Here is a 23838-nt window from a genome sequence, read left to right on the forward strand (position 1 = left end):
CTGTGATTAGCCGAAACGCATCACGTGGGAGGGGGATAAAACATCATATCCCCCTGAGGCGCGTGAGCCAGGGAGATAACTATCATATCTTCCTGGACCCCGTGTTCCCATGGCCACCCCCACGTTCTGTTGCGAGGAGTTGTCTCCCTTCCAGTAACGCAAACGTTTTCGTGCAGTCGAAGAAGCAGAAATACATTTAGATAACATTCTGCAAAACAAGTTTGCTCAGAACACGAAAATATCAACAAATGTACACGCCACCTGTTTCCAAGAGTTTCTAAAAGAAACTGTCAAAAACACCTTGACTTGGAATCGTATCAATTGAGCGACCGGGATCACAGGGGTTTGTGATCAAAATGATATATCATCATTACTGCTTATTTTTCGGTATAATAAACAATTTTTGGTCCTGGAAACACGGTAATATGAAGGTTTGTTTACCCGAAGGTATCATATTTGTGTTATTGACAGTTTCGTTAAGAAACTCTTGGAAACAGTTGGCGTGTACATTTGTTGATATTTTCGTGTTCTGAGCAATATTTTTTTTATTATTTGTTATAAACATGAGGTATAATAATATACGATATAGTACATGTAAATATATGGTGTCATACATGTTATATACGATATAGTACATGTAAATATATGGTGTCATACATGTTATATACGGTGTCGTACATGTAAATATACGGTGTCATACATGTTATATACGGTGTCGTACATGTAAATATACGGTGTCGTACATGTAAATATACGGTGTCATACATGTTATATACGGTGTCATACATGTTATATACGGTGTCATACATGTTATATACGGTGTCGTACATGTAAATATACGGTGTCGTACATGTTATATACGGTGTCGTACATGTTATATACGGTGTCATACATGTTATATACGGTGTCATACATGTAAATATACGATGTCGTACATGTTATATACGGTGTTGTACATGTTATATACGGTGTCATACATGTTATATACGGTGTTGTACATGTAAATATACGGTGTCATACATGTTATATACGGTGTCGTACATGTTATATACGGTGTCGTACATGTAAATATACGGTGTCGTTCATGTAATATACGGTGTCATACATGTAAATATACGGTGTCGTTCATGTAATATACGGTGTCATACATGTTATATACGGTGTCGTACATGCTATATACGGTGTCGTACATGTATATATACGGTGTCGTATATGTTAATATACGATGTCGTACAACACCTGTGCCGTTCTTTAAGAACTCGTCAATGAATACAGCATCTAGACATCAAGGTGATAAAGCGATATTGCCCCAACATCAATTTTATTTTTATATCAATCTGACAGACAATACGTCAGCTTTCTCCAAGCAGGCAGAGCAAAACATCTATCGTGATCAGACAGTCGCTGTCCTCGTATGCCACCTAAACACTTGATGTCCGTCACGTTATGCACTGTGTAAGGTTTTATAAGTAATATGCCGAACACGATGGTGTATACAATGTGTGAAAATGATTGTTATAAACTTATTTGTTTTTATTGATGTATAGTGATAATATGTTAATCGCCTTCGAGCGATCAGGCACCGCCACGATGGCATGGCGTACACCGTCGGTTACAAATACATTTAGTATTAGTCATCTGTGCATTCTCGATGTGTAAATCATCGAATTGTCTTGTTTTATTTGTCCAATGTTCAATAAAATTTGACTGCATGCAATGTAATACTGCCACAAAGTTGACCATATTACGTGCACATATTTTGTAATTTTATGAGAGCTTCCTATAGAAAACAAAAAAACAAAACAAAAAACAACAAAAACAAAACAAAAAACAATAACAAAATCCAAAACCCCCCAAAAATTACCATTAGGCGTATCCAAAATTGAAATGCGACGAAAAGGAGGTTATGGAAACATAAACAAAGACGTAAAGACTAAATTGACCCCAATTAAGAAAGCCGATGGTTTTACATAAATTTTCTTATTTTTATCGACCAATCAATTCTTCGCCTGAAACATACAAAATTGTAGAAGAGCACATGCCATTATGATGGCCACGTCCATTTTGCCAAACAAAAAAAGAACTCATAAAACGACGTTGTTGATTGGTAAGATTATCCGACAAGAATTCAGCTGACCAATCTGGATACTGGATTTGGTTATGAATAATTCATGTATGAGATACTCTTTTGTACAATAAAATCAGATCACAGGATCACGAGAGTGGTATATAATAGAGACATATGCTACAAGCCACACACTGATTTATAACAACGACATATACCTCTCTGTAGGATTAAGATTCTAGCCATCGCTATGTATCCTCTTGAGATTGTCTTGTAAGTATGTCTATCAGTACGAAGAAGCCCCTCCATATCAAATCACTTAAAGGGATAAGTTAGTCAATTAACGAATGAATTTGAAATCGGCTAGGTTCAAGTAAGATTAAACTCACATACAATCACAGTATCACAATAGGAATTGTTTATCAACATGCGTATAAAGCAGGATGTGCAGGACGTTATTGAATATTGTAAGAAAACAAACCTATTTGTTGTAGGTACAAAATTAAGGAAAAGAAACCCAGTGAACGCCTTGTATGCTGATGTCAAGCCCGAGAAAACTAATTCCTCTCATCTCTATCGGGACAGAAACACCTTTCTGTATGATAACTGTGAAACTTCATCTGATGAAATAGTAAAAGGAAGAAGACCTATATACTTCTTTGCTAAAACCTACAATCTAGCCTTTTGTAAAGCACCAAAGGCAGGTAGTACCTTTGTCGGAACGGTAGTCGCAGCGCTGGAGCTCAGTGGAGAACTAGGCAACTTGTTCCATATCAACCGGGAAATTGTACATGGCCTCAACGAAGTAACCTTTCCTACGATCTCTAGATTCAATGATGTAAAGACTGTTCTTGTAGCGAGAAATCCATATAGCAGATTATTTTCTGCCTATATCGACAAATATTTTGTTCTTGGGGCCCGATCAAAAATGATAGCTATTAAGAAAGGTAAAGGTCGGTTAAAGATGGGGGATGGCTATTGTGGATACGATATTTCGTTCCAGGAGTTTTTAGACTATTTCACTGACCGCTACATTGCCGGTGATGTAGTAGAGGAACACACAGTTCCTGTGTCCAGTCTGTGTTACCCCTGTATTATACACTACGATGTTCTATGTAAACAGGAAACTCTCACCTCCGACATGGAACATATCCTGGATGTAATCAACATCAGCACATCCAAAAGAAAGGCAATCATGTCAATGATACACAGCAAAACCATAAATGACACAATCTATGCCTTTATTTCGTCACATATGTTGTACTTTTACCTGTATCCTGACGACTGTTTGAACGAATGGCTATTGATGGAAAAACTATGGAAGGTGTTACAGTTCCAAGGATACATCAGTTTGGCATTGGCATTCCCGGCTAATGATTTCCAGGTGAGATGTCATTAACATTCCCGGTTAATGATAATGATTTCCAGGTGAGATGTCATTAACATTCCCGGTTAATGATAATGATTTCCAGGTGAGATGTCATTAACATTCCCGGTTCATGATTTCCAGGTGAGATAACTTTGTCATTGACATTCCCGGTCTATGATTTCTAGGTGAGATAATTTTCTCTCTCATACTTCACAGGGTTATCCGGCGGTTGCTAGGGAAAAGATAAATCGATCTTACACAGGGTGGGTAAAGACAGCTGGCACGCGCTATATGACGCTGTTCACAATAACGTAACGTCATCATTTTACGTTGAGTAACCAAGTCCTAAATGATGACGTCATAAATTTTGACGCACATTCCAAGGAGCATTGAAGATGGCGCGACGAAAAACTTTCATAAAAACTTACGTTTGGTTGCAAGTATGTGAGAAAAATAATCTATCATGAGTCTGTCCCGCGAACAAAGATATCTCAACCCGAGTGTAAGAGTTTGGCCAGTCAGCACGAGGCTTGCCGAGTGCTGGACAGCCAAACTCTTACACGAGGTGCGTCAAAATTGATGACGTCATCATTTACGACTTGGTTACTCAACGTAAAATGATGACGTTACGTTATTGTGAACAGCGTCATATAGCGCGTGCCAGCTGTCTTTACCCACCCTGTGTAAGATCGATTTATCCTTTCTTTACCCACCCTGTGTAACATCGATTTATCTTTTCCCTAGCAACCGCCGGATAACCCTGTGAAGTATGGGAGAATCTATTATTCTCTTACCCTGGACAAGGCTCTTCTCACGTTTTCAACAATTGAATTTCGTCACGTCAACAATACCATGACGTCGCGGCAACAGTACAATGACGTCACGTCGACAATTCAATCACGTCATGTCAACATTTCCTTGCATTGATGTAACGTCAATATTAGATACATAAAAGGGTAAACAGGGCAAGAGAAAAATAATCTTTCACCCCCATGGAAGTGAGAAAGAGGAATCTCAACCCTCGGGGAAGATTCTTAAGCTGCCAAACACGAGGCTTCGTGTTTGGCAACTTAATAATCTTCCCCGAGGGTTGAGATTCCCCTGTCTCAACCCCAAGGGAGTGATATATTCTATTAGTCCTTGACATTCCCGGTTCATGATTTCTAGGTGAGATGACTTTGTCATTGACATTCCCGGTTCATGATTTCTAGGTGAGATGACTTTGTCATTGACATTCCCGGTTCATGATTTCTAGTTGAGATGACTTCGTCATTGATATTCCCGGTTCATGATTTCCATGTGAGATAATATATGCTTTATTGGTCTCTTTTATTTGCCAAAACTATATTTTTTACAGAAAATGACAGAATTCCATGCTGAGAATGTAACAGATCTAATATTACAGAAAATAAATTCGTACCCGCTTTCGAAGTCACAAAGGTCAACACAAAGAGAACGAGTGCTAGCGCATGCTTATAGTTCGATCAAGTCTTCCACGTTGATCAGGGTACAGAGAATGTTTGCTCAGGACTTCCACCTCTTTGGCTACGACACAGCCGTCCCTAATGATGGAAACGGACGGATAGAGCAAGACACGCTCGATAGGACATCTGTCTAGTGTTCGTATGAAGCATACAGGTACTGTACTCACTGTGATCGCCAGGACAGATACAGGTACTGTACTCACTGTGATAGCCAGGACAGATACAGGTACTGTACTCACTGTGATAGCCAGGACAGATACAGGTACTGTACTCACTGTGATAGCCAGGACAGATACAGGTACTGTACTCACTGTGATAGCCAGGACAGATACAGGTACTGTACTCACTGTGATAGCCAGGACAGATACAGGTACTGTACTCACTGTGATAGCCAGGACAGATACAGGTACTGTACTCACTGTGATAGCCAGGACAGATACAGGTACTGTACTCACTGTGATAGCCAGGACAGATTTGTTCGGTAAATGAATCAGGCCAAAAAGGACACTGAATCAAATCCGCATCTACATGAACAAAGACATACACATGAACAGTTTATTGTGGTGGAATTAGCGATATGTAATGACTGACCAAAGTATACTAAGGAAACAAACCGACCATTTTAACTGACATATGAAATGGACATTATAAATATGATAGGATGCCGTCTACCATGGTTTCTTTTTACAAATGACTTCGTATAAAATGCATATGTTTATTATATGTAGCGATATGTACATTTAAATTCAGTTCGGTATGGAGCAAAGAAAAAGTAACTTTTAATATATATGAAATAAGATATATTGCGCATGTGATGTATGGAACGCCGACAAGGTCAAAATTCGAACTGTTTATTTTCTTATTCTTATTTGCTATTCTTCATTCCTAATGCTTAGATTTCAATCCAATTTATAATTTCTTATTCTTACTTGCTATTCCTAATTCATAATGCTTATATTTCATTCTAATTGATAGTTATTCTAACGTATGTACTTTGTATTTCAGTTTGCACTAGTCCATACTTGCTTACGATTTAACGAGTCTTTCTTTGTTGCTATCTGAATATTTTAACTTCCAAATGCCATTTGATTGTTGTTCTGTTTCTATATAATTAGCGTTTAACACGATGTTAACTATTTGAGCTGTTTCAGTATGAAGAGTAACTCACTACCATCCTAATATAACTCAGGCTGTTTCAGTATGAAGAGTAACTCACTACCATCCTAATATAACTCAGGCTGTTGCGGGCATTAGACCACTAGAACAAATCCAAAACTCACCGTAACCAAGTTTTCATTACACGTATAATAACAACTCACTTCGTAATGAGATTCACTTAAGTAACTAGAGATATCCTGCTTGGTGGTGACGCTACCGTTAATTATCGATATCCTGCTTGGTGGTGACGCTACCGTTAACTACAGATATCCTGCTTGGTGGTGACGCTACCGTTAACTACAGATATCCTGCTTGGTGGTGACGCTACCGTTAATTACAGATATCCTGCTTGGTGGTGACGCTACCGTTAATTATCGATATCCTGCTTGGTGGTGACGCTACCGTTAATTACCGATATCCTGCTTGGTGGTGACGCTACCGTTAATTACCGATATCCTGCTTGGTGGTGACTCTACCGTTAATTACCGATATCCTGCTTGGTGGTGACTCTATCGTTAATTACCGATATACTGCTTGGTGGTGATGCTACCGTTAATTACGGATATACTGCTTGGTGGTGGCGCTATCGTTAATTACGGATATCCTGCTTGGTGGTGATGCTACCGTTAATTACAGATATCCTGCTTGGTGGTGACACTACCGTTAATTACCGATATACTGCTTGGTGGTGATGCTACCGTTAATTATCGATATACTGCTTGGTGGTGATGCTACCGTTAATTACCGATATATTGCTTGGTGGTGATGCTACCGTTAATTACCGATATCCTGCTTGGTGGTGACGCTACCGTTAATTACCGGTATCCTGCTTGGTGGTGACGCTACCGTTAATTACCGATATATTGCTTGGTGGTGATGCTACCGTTAATTACCGATATCCTGCTTGGTGTCGACTCTACCGTTAATTACAGATATCCTGCTTGGTGGTGACGCTACAGTTAATTACCGATATCCTGCTTGGTGGTGACGCTACCGTTAATTACCGATATCCTGCTTGGTGGTGACGCTACCGTTAATTACCGATATCCTGCTTGGTGGTGACGCTACTGTTAATTACCGATATCCTGCTTGTTGGTGGTGCTGCCGTTAATTACCGATATCCTGCTTGGTGATTCACATGGTGGTGCAGCTTAAAGTAAATGTTTTTGTACTGAACAGTAGTCAGTGTTTTGTTATAAAACATGCAGGTATGTTGGTTAAACCTACCAGGAGGAGAAAGTATAATATTCAAAAATTATTGTATACACCAATCAGTTATAAATATTCGATAGTTACATATCACTAACCTATGAGGGGCATTCCTTGAGAGAACGGTAATCAAACATGGAGTAACATTATTTAATCCGGCCTTCATAGTATACAATCATGTGATGGCATTACAAACACTATTAGTCACATTACACTACAATGTATTAAGCGCAGGTATGTTTGAACTACGGTTTACTAAATACATGAATGCATTGTTCACATTTATATTGTGACGTATTTCCTGGTAAGAACTACAGATGTATCAGCATAGAATACTGCGTAACGAATCCTGGTAGGACAAAGAACAATCCCACGTTGAGAAGTTGGTAGGGGGCCAGGGAAAAATACGAAAAAACTCATTTATTCTACTATTGTTTTTCTTTTGTACCTGCATATAGGTGTGTGTTCACTGCGGTGACTACATATAGTTTGTTGCGTACTAAAGTCTAATGCCAGAACACACAACATGTACTATAGACCAATGTCTAAACACACAACATGTACTATAGACCAATGCCAGAACACACAACACGTACTATAGACCAATGTCTAAACACACAACATGTACTATAGACCAATGTCTGAACACAAAACATGTACTATAGACCAATGCCAGAACACACAACACGTACTACATGTATAGACCAATGTCTGAACACACAACATGTACTATAGTCCAATGTCTGAACACACAACACGTACTATAGACCAATGTCTGACTACACAACACGTACGATAGGCCAATGTCTGAACACACAACACATACTATAGACCAATGTCTGAACACACAATACGTACTATAGTCCAATGTCTGAACACACAACATGTACTATAGACCAATGTCTGACTACACAACATATACTATAGATCAATGTCTGAACACACAACATGTACTATAGACCAATGTCTGAACACACAACATGTACTATAGACCAATGTCTGACTACACAACATATACTATAGACCAATGTCTGACTACACAATGCATACTGTAGACCAATGTCTGACTACACAACGCATACTATAGACCAATGTTTGAACACACAACATGTACTATAGACCAATGTCTCAACACACAACACGTACTATAGACCAATGTCTGAACACACAACACGTACTATAGACCAATGTCTGACTACACAACACGTACTATAGACCAATGTCTGAACACACAATACGTACTATAGTCCAATGACTGAACACACAACACGTACTATAGACCAATGCGATAACAAACAACGAGAAGTATAGCCCAATTCCTGAATACTCAATGAGTTCCATTGTATTACATAATTGCGTGTACGTGTGCAGTTTGTAAGTGATATGCGTCGTTATCCACGAAACGGCCTGTTAGGATGTGATTACCTTAATGACATTTTAACAATCGATATATAAGATATGCCTATTATTCTGACGGAATGAAATCATATTCTGTAATGATTTAATAACGACAAAATTATGACAAAATGTAACAAAAATATTATGTAGTGTCCACGTGGATAAGATGTAGTATAACATTTAATGTTGGAAGGGTGACAACTCTTGCTGTGATTATTCGATAAACAATACTTATCCTAAAGCTAAACATATGTTATACTGATGTAGAGAAGATATCTGTTATACACTGTACCTAAGTGTATATATAGAGGATATTGAACTATAACATATATTTCACGAGTATGACAGAATATAGATATTTTCACGAGTGCGAAGCACGAGTGAAAAATATCGAAATATTCTGTCATACGAGTGAAATATATGTTATATTTAACGGGGAACCATTCAATTTTCTTTTTATTGCATTTCATAAATTTTAAAACAAAATTAAAAACATCGAAAAATTAATAGCGTCAAAAAGTGCGGGAATCAGTAATCTTTTTGTGACGTTACTCCACGTCAAGTTGACGGCGCCATTTTGAAAGGACTTGTCGCGTTTTCTGCTGTTATAGGAGAATCTATGCATAAATAGCTAACGTCAAGTGAGTATTTTGTCAAAAACTAGTCTTAATATTTCAGAAATACAGCAAAATAACCAATTTATCTATCTCCGCTTCGATTGAAAAAATCGGCAAATTTCAACGAGGTGAATACAAAGGTCCGCTCTGATTGGTCAAAAACGGAAAACTTATATTTTCACTGCAAAATCTTATATTTTCACTGCAAATTCTTATATTTTCACTGCTCATCGCTGCAGTGAAAATATAAGTTTTATTAGTTTGATAAATTTCTATATTTCACTGGCAAAACTGCAATAAACAATGTTAATGTCACATATGGAATGCTGGAATGCATTCAATGGTGAACTATATTCAAGCCACAAATTTCGCATATTTCAAGTTACGTAGATGTTATCTTTTAATTCAGTTGTATATATTTTGGAATTCAATATTAGAAAATATTCATTTAATAGTCATTGGTCTTTTGCAACTCCCAATCTAGGGTTTAACAGTACGTTGACATATTTTCGGGGTTTTGGTCGCCCCCAATGATCACTTTAGACCTTTTACATTTCAGACGAGTCCTGGAAGGACAAGATAGCTGTATGACATAGCTTACGCTGTACTGTATTTAGCGATCTATATGTTTTCAAACTGCGTTTTATTTTTTTATACAATCCTTATATTTGTAAGAATGACCAACTCAACAGGCATGAACAGGGACCATTATACCGCCTCACAGGATCTCTGATATCGATGTAACTTGATATCGGCAGTGGCTTCTCCCGACACGTGGAGCATCATACTTCCTTGAAGTCATGCATGATCACGTCTTTGATTTAACAAAAAAGCCGCTGAAAGAAATCAATGTGAATGATTTTGTCTAATCTCCCTCTACCGTTTTAGATTGATCCCGCATGTCCGTTTTTCTCCAGATTTTTTTGTTTTGTAAGATCCTGACACCGAGCATCTTTTAAGTTTTATAGTTTGTTACTTCTAAACTTGTAAGATGGAACACTTATCGACGACAGATGGTTAACACGTTGATTGTATTAAAAAAGTACATAAATAGTGATGTGTAAAGGATTAAGTAACGCACACTTCATAAGACTTTAATAACATACATTTGTTAATACCTGCAAATATGAACATGGCTTGGATAGAAACCTTTGCGTATCCAACCGTCTGATGAGTACATGACTAAAGTCGTTAACTGACTTTCCCATTCAGCAGTAACTGCCATAAAATGATCTCTGACTTTTAGCGCAGTACCATGGTCATCATTAACAGTTGGTTCCATGTAGTACCACGACGGTATTGTTCTCTGCAGAACGATGACCATTTAAGCAATGGACAGTGGTTTCAATGTTGTTATAGTCGATATGGCAGCAAGATGTATGGTGGGCAAATGGCATGGGAACCCGTTAAGGAGGGGGAAGGGGAGGGGGTAAACTTTACTTAGGGGATAGTAAGTTGTTTTGAGTGGCTATACTGGCGATTAGAACATGAAATTTGGTTTGAACTCGAGACCGATATGTCGAGAGTTTAAACCAAACTTCATGTTCTAATCGCCAGTATAGCCACGAAAAACAACGTACTATCCCCATTCTAACACGTTTACTATCGCATATATTTAGAAACATTGTTTTACAGCGCTATTATCCAATGACGCCTCGGTTTTTCTTTGATCTTTTGTTGGCGATATATTGCATACTATGTGATATTTCAAATATCACATATGTGATATCTGAAATATCACATGGCATTTCTGATTGGTCCATGCCTCAGTCTTGAGGCGGGGCCAATTTCAAATGTGGGCGTGACAAATGAACAAAGACAGGAAATACATTTTGAACAAAATTTAATGAAATACGAGTGCCGTTTAGAAATGTTCTTTGTTGTCTTCTTTCTTCACCTTGTATGAACGTACAGCCGTGCTGCGATGTTCCGTCCTGTCCATATTGAGTTGTTCATCAAAACCTGACGAAACAGAATATAAAACCCTGTTCAGTATATATTTTAACAGATCAGTAAAAAAACGCATTCATGATTACATATAAAATTTCAGTCATTTAAAAAAAATGGTTATGCAGATTACGCCAAATGTAATCATACATTTTCGTTGCACAAAAATCTTATCATAAACAAAATAGTGATGAAAATGATAACAGGACGAGTGGATAAAAATGCCGATTAACCGATTCATCGATGTATTTAAACAATTTCATGGACTTTGAAAGATTCGTGACATCGTGAACGTCGAAATTTACGAAAAATATTTCATTTCACAATTTGTTCAAACAATATGATTTTAGACTTACCTGCTTGGTAAAGGGAAGTAGCGCAGGTCCTCTTTCCGGAGCAGTTACCGTTTGTGTAATTTCCCTCGAATCCTGCAGTCTTTCACATGTTTTTCACATTACCATTCAGTTTATTTACAACAATTGGTTGCGTTAATTCCTTGGTATCAAATAATCCAATGTCAGTAGCTACCGTGTCACTATCTTCCAGTTCCTACTCATACTTGGTCGAGGTCGGTAAACACATCGACATCAATGATCAGTACCTGATCCGCCATGGTTGACAGTCTCACTAGAAATGAATAGGCTACTGTGACAGAATGAAACGTGTCAGAAATTGGCGGGAAACATATCACAGTGACATGTTTTTATCAATTTTATAGCTCCACCCCTAGGCACGTGGGTGACAAAACCTCGGCTGTCATTGGATAAAACAGATACAAAATGGGTACTCGTGACGTATCGCATATATCACACTCGTGCTACGCACTCGTGTGATATATCCGATACATCACTCGTACCCATTATGTATCTATTACCTATCGCATATATTTAGAAACATTGTTTTACAGCGCTACAAGTACGCTGTTAAGTACTCTGTGACCTCCGTTAGTGACGTGTCATACTGGGGCGGATTGACCAATCAGAGAGAAGCTATCAAAGTCGGTCAATTGGCCGCGCCCATACTGGCGAAAGCTCGGTCTGTATGCTAACGAAGCGGGGTATTTGGATTGTTGTGAAAGTCCTGTTTCCGAAGATTTAAAGACACATTTGGATTTACGCAGTATGCTTAACGACATGTGCATTTGAACAAAGTCAGAGTCGATGTGTTTCTACAGGCTCAACCGTTATGTGAAGTTGTGTGCACTTGTTCCATTTCATTTCGGATTTAACTTGGCTAGATGCCTACACACGGACTAAATGAACGTTTCAATCAATAAATGACGGTAAGAATGATGTTAACGATTTTTGTTAAATTTATTTAGTTAATTCATTCTATTCGGTTTCTTCACTTCCGATTCCAATATCACGGGTCATCAATCATAAATGGTGCAGAGTGTTGAATTTCGCTACGAGTCGAACTTGACGCCATATTGTTTTGATTAGAAACGGGCCGGGCTTAACACGATAGTCTAGATCATGATTCTATCGCAGATTAGAAGTCGGTCCGCAACCAATCAAAACACGCGTTGCAAACGAATCGTGTTAGAATATAGTATATATAGGGAAATCATATTTTTGACTATTATTTGTTGGATTTCTATTGGAATTCATTCTAAAATGGTTAACATTATCAGCATGGGATAACAATTTGATGGTATGCACATGTTTGCCCTGACTGACCCCCAGGGGCTGATGGGCGGGGCCAAAAATGGTCAAATTGACTGAAATTTCAAAAATCATCTTCTCAATACTGATATAAGTTAGAATCAAATACTTTTCCTAGATGGAAGGGTCTAATGGTACTTTACCAAAATTGTGAATTTCATGACCCTGGGATATCACGTTTGCCCCTGGGGAGGGGGTAGACTTTACAATAGTTTATATAGGGAAATCACACTTTTGACAATCATTTGTTTGATTCATTCTAAAATTTCTTAACATTGTCATGGGATTGCAGCTTAATGATATGCACATGTTGGCCCTGACAGACCCTTTGGACTGATGGGTGGGCTAAAAAGGGTCAACTAGATTAACTGAAATATTTCAAATTTCAGGGGACCGTTAAGGCCCATGGACCTCTTGTTTATGCAAATACTGATCACTGCTCTTTCACCGATTTTGTTCACTTTGCAAAAGCCGCTTGTCTTGTTTACTGTAGTGTGCTGCCTCGTCGATATAAACTAACCAATTGAGACCAGTCCTTGGGTACACGGCCCTATATATAGTCATAGAATAGTAGGATCTCAAAGGAACATCCTTGAGTACCTCCTTCATTAGGAGGCTCACAATACATCAACCATCCCTTGTAAATATAGTATTCTGAATGCAGACTTGAATAAATCAAAGTGAAATATCCATCTTTTGTAAAATCAAACTGTTGTTTCTAAACAAAAGAAATAAGATAATGCAGACATAGTTCATGTTTAAATCCAATAAGAATGCTAAATTTCTACTAACAAGCCAGTAAACTCCATTAGTTTAACACATGATTAGGTACTTATATCGGACTCTTCATTTCATGTAATAAATCAAGTCTTTCTTTCAGCTATAAATTCTGTGTAGGGTGGAAAAGTAATAAGAAGGAGGGCATTACTGTTGATTATACATTTTGAAAAAAAATATGAAGCTGTGTATAAACGCAAGGTTAAGGAAATTACAATCTTTTTATCAACACCAAACATAGGAATCTCAAGTCGGCATTGACATTATTCCAAAATTACCTATCAAAGTTGGGTTCTTTTATTCAACAATATATATATATGTGTGTGTAAGAAATAAAACTAAAAAGGGTTAGTGCTGGGTGATTTATTTTGATTGATTAAAATTACACTGTATCGGATCACACCTTACTTGTCATAAAAGTCACATTTTTAATGTTTGTATAAAATACAATACGGACGGAACCCATTTATATATCCCCCGGGATAATAGAGGAAACTGTAAAAACATAACATCGAAGAACATTCTTGTTTTTTTAGATAAGTTTTATTTATGTATCTATATTGCTTCAAGAATGAATTCTCCATTGCCCCATGTGTTTCGGATATCGCTACGACTACGGATAGTCTCCATCAAAAACTCTGATAACTTATAGAAATGATAACAGTTGTTATGAACGCCAAAATCCCAAATGATGTTGAGAAAATCAACACATAATGATAACATATCTGACCATAATTGAACATAAATATATACACGCGTTGTTGCTTCTGTGTTAACATACACTGAAATGATATTATGCATATATCGTCCGAAATCTAACAAACCCTGAACTTAAATATCACTCCGTTATTGTCAAACGAATACTTGGATACAACTGTTCGTGAACACCGTTTCCATTTCCCGTCATTCTCAAACTTAAGGAAACATTCTTCAAGTCTTCCTGCGTATTCCTGCACGTGAGTGAGATATTCCTCCCTCATCACGATGATGACGTAACCCCCTGACAACAGAAAACAATGAAATGGCAAGGGAAGCGTTCATATGCATGCTTATTTAAGTTAAAAATGAAACAAGTCTTTAGAAAAATTAACAAAATAAGATTTTCTTTTGTAAAACAACTCATTGCAAGAGTCCCTGTATACCACACGTGATAACTTTATATTTAAATCAGAAAACAGATTAACTTCGCTGTATGGCGTATATATAGCATTGTTTATGATAACATGGATAGCCAGTTTGTCCCTCATTAGTTAACGTAATCACATTTGGAGGAACTAATAAATCTAGTCTAAATGACTTGAAAATTGGTGTCACAAGACCAGGCCATACCGGGTTGAACTATCCTGATCATCTCTGTTACAGCTGCACACGGAATGTGGCCCTCCCCCATCCCTCCGGCAACGACGACGCAGGCGTATTTATCTGACAAAATAATCAATGATAACAGGAAGACATTTAGTGTAATCATTCCCACGGATCAAAAAGGATAAACAAAAACAGATATAATGTCAGCTACCACAAACATTCCGTCGGTCGATTGAGTTCGATACCACATGTACCGTTTCTACATTAGCAAATGTATTTAACAATTAAACGCTTGGTAGATTGTATTTATTGGCAAGATCAATGCAATCTGGGTGACAGATAAATAGAATGACGCCCATTAGGGCGTCATGAACGAGCGTCATGGATATTTATCTGTCACCCAGATTGCATTGATATTGACAATAAATACAATCTAACAAGCGTTTAATTGTTATAGGTAGTTTTGCTATCCCCCTGTGTGTTCAATTGAAAGAACGGCACATGTGAACTCGATTTCATAGTAATGCTTGATTTGCATTCAATTTGATGTGTAATACAAAGCATCGGTGTGACTATGATCAACAAAGCACCAAAATGACGTCATATTTACGCGATTGTTCTAAGTCGAAATCCTTGCTAGGTTTGATTCACCCGCAACGCATTGCCAAACATTTGTAGACAGTACGTAGAGTGTGCTGTTTGATTACACTTGTCGAGAGGACATTGTTATTTGGACGACAATATGTCTGTGAAACCATACCATTTTCAATTGGAAGGGTGGCATCGGACATAAACTCGCAATACAAGTTTGTGTATGAATCCTTTGTCCTGGCTACATCCAGCATCTTATCAGACGGGTCTAGGCCGTCCACATAGGTGAAGCCCTCTTCCTTAAGCTAATATAATCAAACAAAACTTTCCATTAAAATCACTTAGTGAACTCAAAACAAAAACTTTAAAATTGTCTTTGCTTTCTCAAGTTGCAAGATGATCCCCTTTGGTTGGCACAGATACATATTTATTGTGAAATATCGTATCTGGTGCTCATACATTTATAACATTCCATATCACTCCACCCCAACCCCAACCTAGACCGTATCCCTCTTTCTTTGTATAAATAAGTCACATGGAGACTATAAGTAATGTAACTTTCCTACAGTAGATAATAACCCCTTACAGTATCGTTGTTTATAGATTCCCGGAAATCTGTTCTCCGTCAAGCTAAGCAGCTGTTTCTTTCTATTAGAAAACTAATGTTATCAATCTATGAGCTTCACAAAAAAATATTGTCATTATGTTTTTAATCAATTACAATTATCTGACGTAGGGTATCACTTCCAGTTATATGAGCTTGCTGTTCTTACATGCATACTTTAGTTATGAATATGTAATGACACTAATGAACATGTCTAGTTTTGTTTTCCTATTTTCTTACAAAATTGATGACGTCTAACTAATTTGAACACGAACGTGGTTCTTGCTTAAAAAAAATCGAAAAGATTTCCCAACATACACCAGATAAGAGATAACATTGCATTACAAACTAGTTCGACAACAACGACTTTAAAACGACTCCTATATTATCACTAGGAAGTTTCTGAGATTCACATACTACAACAATATTAGTTTGTCACTCGGAAATCACTCTGAATATCAGAGTTACTTTCATTCGTTTAATTTTCTCAGTTTAGTTGATAGCGGACGGGAGATTTGCCTGAAATATCTGATAGTTGAAAATTATAGTACATAGATTCTGGGTGTGGTACTCTAATTACCATTGCAGTAACCTCTTTAAAAGAAATTTCCCATCCCTTGTACTCGATCTCTCTGGAGTCGCCATGTTAAGACAGGATATTCGTAACTTTCAGGAATGCAACGATGGTCAGTCACATGACTTTGTCATCGTCATCACCATTGCTAATGACGTACCCAGACGTGAAAAGTTGATAGATATATGCTCGGTGTAAAGCTTTGCTTGAAGCCAACGTTTACATAGATACCTTTTCTCCTAGAAAGCCAGTACCACATGCCACATCTAAAATTCTGATCGACTTCCGGTCGGTGGTGGTGAGCGGATATTCCTCCGACATTGCCTTGCATGCATAGAATGGACCTAGATATCTGTCTTGGCTTAGATCCTACAATAAGGTGATTATTTGTACAATACGTCAAAAACACCTTTAGCTGTCTGTCCATTAAAGAATTGTAAAGCAATTGGAATAACGATAGACTTGTCCAAATAGGAAATGTACCAAAAGGAATCACAATTTTGTTTGATAGTAACTTTTTTAGTATATTGCAAAGCAAGTTTTGCATTTTAGAAAAGGTTAAAAATTCTCCCATGTATTTGGGACAATTTAGAATCACGAATTATTCATTGTGGATAGACTAACATGTTCTATCAATAAGGTATTTTTATTTTTTACTTATTGCTGTTAAGGTTTGATTAAAATATGCGTATTTTATTGATTTGTCGTCATTTTTCATGATTTAATTGATTAAATTGATAGCGTCACATTTATATTCCGTCAATTTTTTTTTTGTATATAAACATACAAATATATTCGGGCGTTAACCTTGGGTTATCTCTGTACATGTTTTCCAAACTACGATAGAACGTCCATGCATTGTGCTGTAGGACTTAGAGAATACGATTGATGAAACAAAATGTGATTAGAATTCCGTCAAAAGGAAACGTCACGTTGGTATACTGTAAACCAATCGTCGCTCTGACAAATTCACTCGTGTGTGTCTCGCATCTTTTAAGTGAACTCGGAAGTAACGTTTTTCCCAATACATGCCAGTTGCTTTCGCATCACTGGAAGAGTGAGATGCCGGTCACAATAAGATTTGAGAAAAGTTCTGTCAACATATCTCAAAACAGTAATGTTCGTCATGTCACGTATGCGACACATGATAATGATATGTTGAAAAGAATATTTAGCCTTTAGACACTCACACAACGTAATATGTTGGTGAATAAAGAAATAAACTGCCTTCTTTAGAGAGTTTTTTTTCTAATTATCACAGGATTTAATACGGCGCGTTACGACAATAACTTTCCGAAGAAAGCAGTTTAATACCGATAATTCCGTTTAAATATGTTTACTGGTAGAACAATATATCAGCTGTTATGTTCTTAGATATTGTTATCAGATATAATAATAAATGTTTCCCAAAACGTCATTTTAGTTTCATTCATGAAAATACTATTGATACATAAATTTTGATGAATGAATCATTCAAACAATTAAATTGTCTATTGACAGTTCCTAATACTAGCAAAGCAGCAATTTTAGCGTAAAAATAAAATCAACAATATTTCATATGTAATAATTGATAAAATGATAAAAATGCAAGCTAAAATGTTACACATATATGTAAGTAGAGCAAACTTTTATGCAACTCAACTGATATTTTATCGAGTGCTAAAATGTTATGAAAATTCCAGCATAAACTACGCAAGATTCCCTACAATAAAAATAATACCTCCAATTGAACCAGTCTTTACTTACTAGTTTGAACATTTTGAGAATGTTGTTATCATATACCAGACATATCTGAACTGTTTTGATCTCGGGAGACTGGCGTTATATGCATGTAATAAAGTCTCTATGTATACGATATGCATATCGTATATAAAATGTGCGAGATAAGTGTCGATGATGTTTTTTCACGAATGCATTTATGCCACGTCACACCTGTATTTATTAAACTCTAGCAATCTGGCCGTCCGCTTTGGGTTGAAATAAACGCCACCCGCGTGTTAAGTTTATTAAAATCTAGCAATCTGGCCGTCCGCTATGGGTTGAAATACACGCCACCCGTGTGTTAAGTTTATTAAAATCTAGCAATCTGGCCGTCCGCTATGGGTTGAAATACACGCCACCCGTGTGTTAAGTTTATTAAACTCTAGCAATCTGGCCGTCCGATATGGGTTGAAATACACGCCACCCGTGTGTTAAGTTTATTAAAATCTAGCAATCTGGCCGTCCGGCATGGGTTGAAATACACGCCACCCGTGTGCTAAGTTATCAAACTGTATCAATCTGGGTTGAAATAAAATATTACATCATAAATTTCGTACCAAGTTAACCTTGTACTTACATGTTCGTAATCTTCTGCCCATTTGGAGTAATACTCGGCCACCTCTATCATACTCATTCCGGGTTTGTGTGCGCCAAAGTTGGTACCGTACGCCTGACCGTCACGGGCATCGCTGGATTGTATAAATCGTTTGGCCTTTTCTTCTGCCATACTGAAAAAGAGCACATGCAAATAAATGGATAACTTGGTAAGATATGACGACAAGTATTGATATCTGAGATACTTTGATTGGCTGATATAGGTAAATATACATGTACAGGGACATATATTGAAATGCACATTTATCTTCTGTACTGTAGGTTTAAACGAAGATACTGTAGTGAGAATATAACGAAAGTATTAACACAATATCGTACGACGATTAGGACAATAACATATTTAGACGAAATGTTAAAATGGCATTCGGAAAAAAAGGAAATATAAGAAGACTCGTGTTGGTAAATCTTTTTGTTTGCTTTGGTGTATTGGTCCAGCGACGAATGTGTTCATTTCGAGGGAAATAAACAATAAACAAGAGGATGGTAAAGAGAAAAATCAGAAAAAAGTGTGTTTTTTTTTTTTAAAGCATTTGCATTGCATATTTAGATCATTAACATGATCATTAATCATAAAGGAGATCACGAAAAGAGGATGTGGACTATGTGATGTATGTAACGTCAAAGGGGGTAAGGAAGACAAATGAACATTAGAGTCTAAGAGTTATACGAACCCGTATGTGTTTGATGAATATCCTCTTAAACTTCTGCTGCTACCGCCCGCTCTATACTTGGAAATAACATGCAATTAGATATCTGCGCAGATGGTACCAAAGGGCGTATTCCAAATACAGGGTCGTAGCTATTTGGAAACTGTATTTATATGTGAATTGACACTGGTCATTATTTGAAATGCTCTGATGTATGGAACGCTATACCTATCGTATATTTAAGCATTGCACTGTTACCAAATGGTAGTATACAGTCGATATGAATACAATTTGGGTGACAGATAAATAGAATGTCACCTGTTAGGGCGACATGAAATATTTATCTGTCACCCAAGTTGTATTCATATCGACTGTATACTACCATTTGGTAACAGTTCAATGCTTATATTTAAATTCATAAAGATTTTGTATTTACTGTAGGTTATGACGCGTTTAAATTTCCCGCTTACCCTATCAATGATGTCATCAAGTTCGAATACCGGAACAGCCGAAATTTCCAGAAGGAATAATATTGTCCCTCGTGTCGTTATTAATAGCATACACATAAAATGGTTTTGTGCACAAATTTGGCTTTATTTTCTATTTCATATACGTTTGTAGATATCGTCAAATTATTCACAATTGCATTATTTTGGATTGTTTAAAATCCAAGCCGTTTTTTGGCGCAATGCTATACGGTTAACATTTAGAAGTGATGCGGCTTTGAACGGGTATTGCACAGGACAGACTCGATTCCTCGGAAACACTTCAGTTTCTATCGACTTGATTTAGTTATTTTCAGAAGAATATCATTTCTTAAATTCTAAATGAAAGTCATCTTGGCAGTAGGTGAAAACGATTCCAAGGATATTTCGTTCGAAACAGATTCCAGTCTAACCCGTTACATCTTAGCAGACGATTTTCAACTTCACAGGGGCTCGATTTTGTAAGGTACATTGTAGGCCTTTGACATCAGTGAATAACCACAGAACTAAAATCCAGTATATACGTACTTAACCGGAAACCATGTCGATACTCCCGATTTTCACATTTTTTTTTTTTTATAAATACTGGACTTTTAATGTTGTCGTGCATGTCTTGCATTTCTGAAAATTCGGAAACGAGTCCCTGTAAGTGTGACGACATTGACAATTTGATGATTCCTAGATCAAGAACGGCGCTTATAACTATTTTTGTTGACTAGATTTTGTTTTCATTATAAAATATTACTCTCATAACTTGTGAAGATGCTTTATTTTTTGTTGTGGATTATATATGTAAATGCTAGACCTTGCATTCGAAAGCTCTCTAGGCCGAAAGTAACTGGCGGCCATTGTTTTGACCTGCAACATGGGGCTGTATTCCTACAGTGACCGAATCACTGCAAATTGTAGTTTACAGTCTCATGAATACAATTTGGTTTACTAACGACATACAGGCAAATGCAACATAGAATGTAAATATAAAATGATGTACAAATGTAATATGTGGTATATGTAAAAGCACATCCCAAAATAAACAAAAAACAAACAAAAAACATGTATTGACACAGATTTAGTAGTGGCGTGGTCAAATGGTCTCTATGAACTGAACGCTTCAGCCATTTGTTGTTAGCTTACCTCGTGAGAAGTTAAATATGTACCCATCTCCGCAATATTCAGTTGTTTATTTGACAAAATGATAACTTGACGATAGTTTGTGTGCATAGATCTTCGGGTAGCTAGAGAAAAGCTGAAATTGCGTTGATCAGACCTTTCCGGTAACGTCACAAAGAGACGACATCATGATTATGTTACCGATTTCCACACTTATTAATCCGCTGAGCCTTTTTCACTGCGTATACGCTTACTTATTCGCAGTCAGAGTTTACTAAGCTGATGACGGGAGAGATGTTTATATTGACAAATGTGAATCATACAATGTATAATGACAAATGTATATTATATATGGACAAATGTACATCATATAATGACAAATGAACATCATACAATGTATAATGACAAATGTATATTATATATGGACAAATGTACATTATATAATGACAAATGAACATCATACAATGACAAATGTTCATCATACAATGACAAATACACATCAATCATACAACGGTAAATGCAGATCATATAAAGACAAATACACATCATAAAATGACAAATGCTCATCATTTAAGACAGCTATGGCGCTCCATACAATAAAAACCCTACACGTATAGCTGCTTACGTGTACAGCATTGATCTTCATCCAATTAACCATTGTATATAAAGATAAACAAAGATTACAAACAGTGATTATGATCGATGTACTATTAAGGTACATATTACATATGTTATTCAATAATGTATCATATAACCATCCTCCAAAAGATTTAGCTTCTATTTGAAATTCTAATTTACTGGAAAATGATTAATTGCACCCCAAAGAAACTCTATCGTGTCCGGCCTGTGCCACCCTGTCTCGTTGACTTTTTCTATATTACTATTGATTAGAGGGAGAAAACTCCCTTGTTTCAAACACAGCTGTTACTGCATCATATTGTGTGACATCTCCATTTGATATTAATTCCATGTATTATTAATAAATGTTCAGATTGCTTTATATCATTTGTTGAGTTATTTCTTAGTTAATCATGACCACATAAAGTCCACTATCGTGTCTTGATAAAATAGTAATGAATAACTGTTGTATTACACAATGTTTTTGAGTTTACCGAGAATGGTCTCTATGTCATACACTCAATTTGTCAGCTCTAGTCGTGGAAAAAAGAGGAACAAATGCACACAAACAAAACATGCACATATAAAAAAAACAATAAAAAGTACATCAAGGAGGAAAAGTTCTTCGAGGTCATCGGGACCTGATTTGTTACAGTATACGTGTTGAGGGACTTCTATATTTTGAAATTCGGTAAAAGATTATGACACCCCGTTATTCATTATAGGGAGAATGGTGGGAAAAAACTCTGCGACGACAACAACAACATATTTCTGTTGGGTGTTAACAAAAATATGCTTATGACCGCTGAAAATATCGATAATTCTCCTTTCAGTAACAATTTATATACATGTAAAATGTATTCTTATTACATCTAAAGTACCTCCGTTTCATCACAAATTCCACGCGTTTTAATATTCATAAGGTCTAGCGTCAAAGCCATTGGCTATTCGAGACACCTCGAGGTTTACAATCGACGTCATCCACATGCAGAGGCAAAGAAGTAAGGATAACGCTGTGAAAATGTCAAATTTTCGATGCAATCTGCCCCTTTATCGAGACACAAAGAATGCAAATACAATCGCATGCTATATAAACAGTACTAGAAATACTATACAAATACAGACTTTGGTTAAGGGCAATCCATAGTTTTACGGACTTTATCTGGACAATATTCCCCGAGGCCGAAGCCCGAGGGGGGATATACATTGTAGTTCAGGGAAGGTCAGTAACACCATGGATTGCCCGAAACTAAAGTCTGCATTAACTTTATCATATGATTTTTATTAATTGAAAAAAAACACCAAACAAACAAACAAAAAACGATGGAAGTTCCTTTAAAATACATCATCACATCACGGGAGGTCAATATAACGTTTCGCCAGGTTGATTTTTATATTAACCTCTGCTAAAAATACATCTCAGCATACATAATATAATTTCTATTTTCAGCAGAAGTCAATATATGATTCCACAGACCTGACAATATACAATTGTTGACTTTTGTGTTCGGTGTTCGAGACTATTCGGACCTGGACAAGAGTTTGTTCATCAATGCCACAGGCCGAGGTGAACAAACTCTTGACCAGGTCAGTATAAGCTCGTGTACACTGAACACAAAAAACAATAACTGTTTTGTAATATGGCCAACTTAAACAAGTGAATAATAAAAAAAATCACCAGTCTCCTGTCCAAATCATGTTGACTCGGCACGCAGACTGACCTTCTGCACTTAAATATGGCCGGAATAGTTTTGTTGCACTTGAAGTATTTTTCAGGGTGTTCAACAAGTCTTTTTTCTTCAAAAAATCTTGTAATTCCTCTTCTTATTGTAGAAAAACG

General features: G+C 36.8%; 2 protein-coding genes across 2 annotated transcripts; one reads left to right on the top strand and one right to left on the bottom strand.

Moving 5' to 3' along the window:
• Window positions 1-2492: 2492 nt before the first annotated feature.
• LOC117339025 (carbohydrate sulfotransferase 11-like) lies at window positions 2493-5052 on the top strand. Its single transcript, XM_033900389.1, has 2 exons — window positions 2493-3449; window positions 4792-5052. The coding sequence occupies exons 1-2, from the start codon at window positions 2493-2495 to the stop codon at window positions 5050-5052; spliced, it is 1218 nt and encodes a 405-aa protein (XP_033756280.1).
• Window positions 5053-14209: 9157 nt separating this feature from the next.
• LOC117339928 (methyltransferase-like protein 27) lies at window positions 14210-19940 on the bottom strand. The gene is made up of 6 exons (XM_033901641.1): window positions 19810-19940; window positions 19101-19251; window positions 16994-17131; window positions 15754-15889; window positions 15018-15110; window positions 14210-14688 (listed from the first exon to the last, which is right to left on the bottom strand). The coding sequence occupies exons 2-6, from the start codon at window positions 19248-19250 to the stop codon at window positions 14504-14506; spliced, it is 702 nt and encodes a 233-aa protein (XP_033757532.1). The 5' UTR covers window position 19251; window positions 19810-19940; the 3' UTR covers window positions 14210-14503.
• Window positions 19941-23838: the final 3898 nt, after the last annotated feature.

Source organism: Pecten maximus, chromosome 12, assembly GCF_902652985.1.
Source record: "Pecten maximus chromosome 12, xPecMax1.1, whole genome shotgun sequence".
Lineage (NCBI taxonomy): Eukaryota > Metazoa > Mollusca > Bivalvia > Pectinida > Pectinidae > Pecten > Pecten maximus.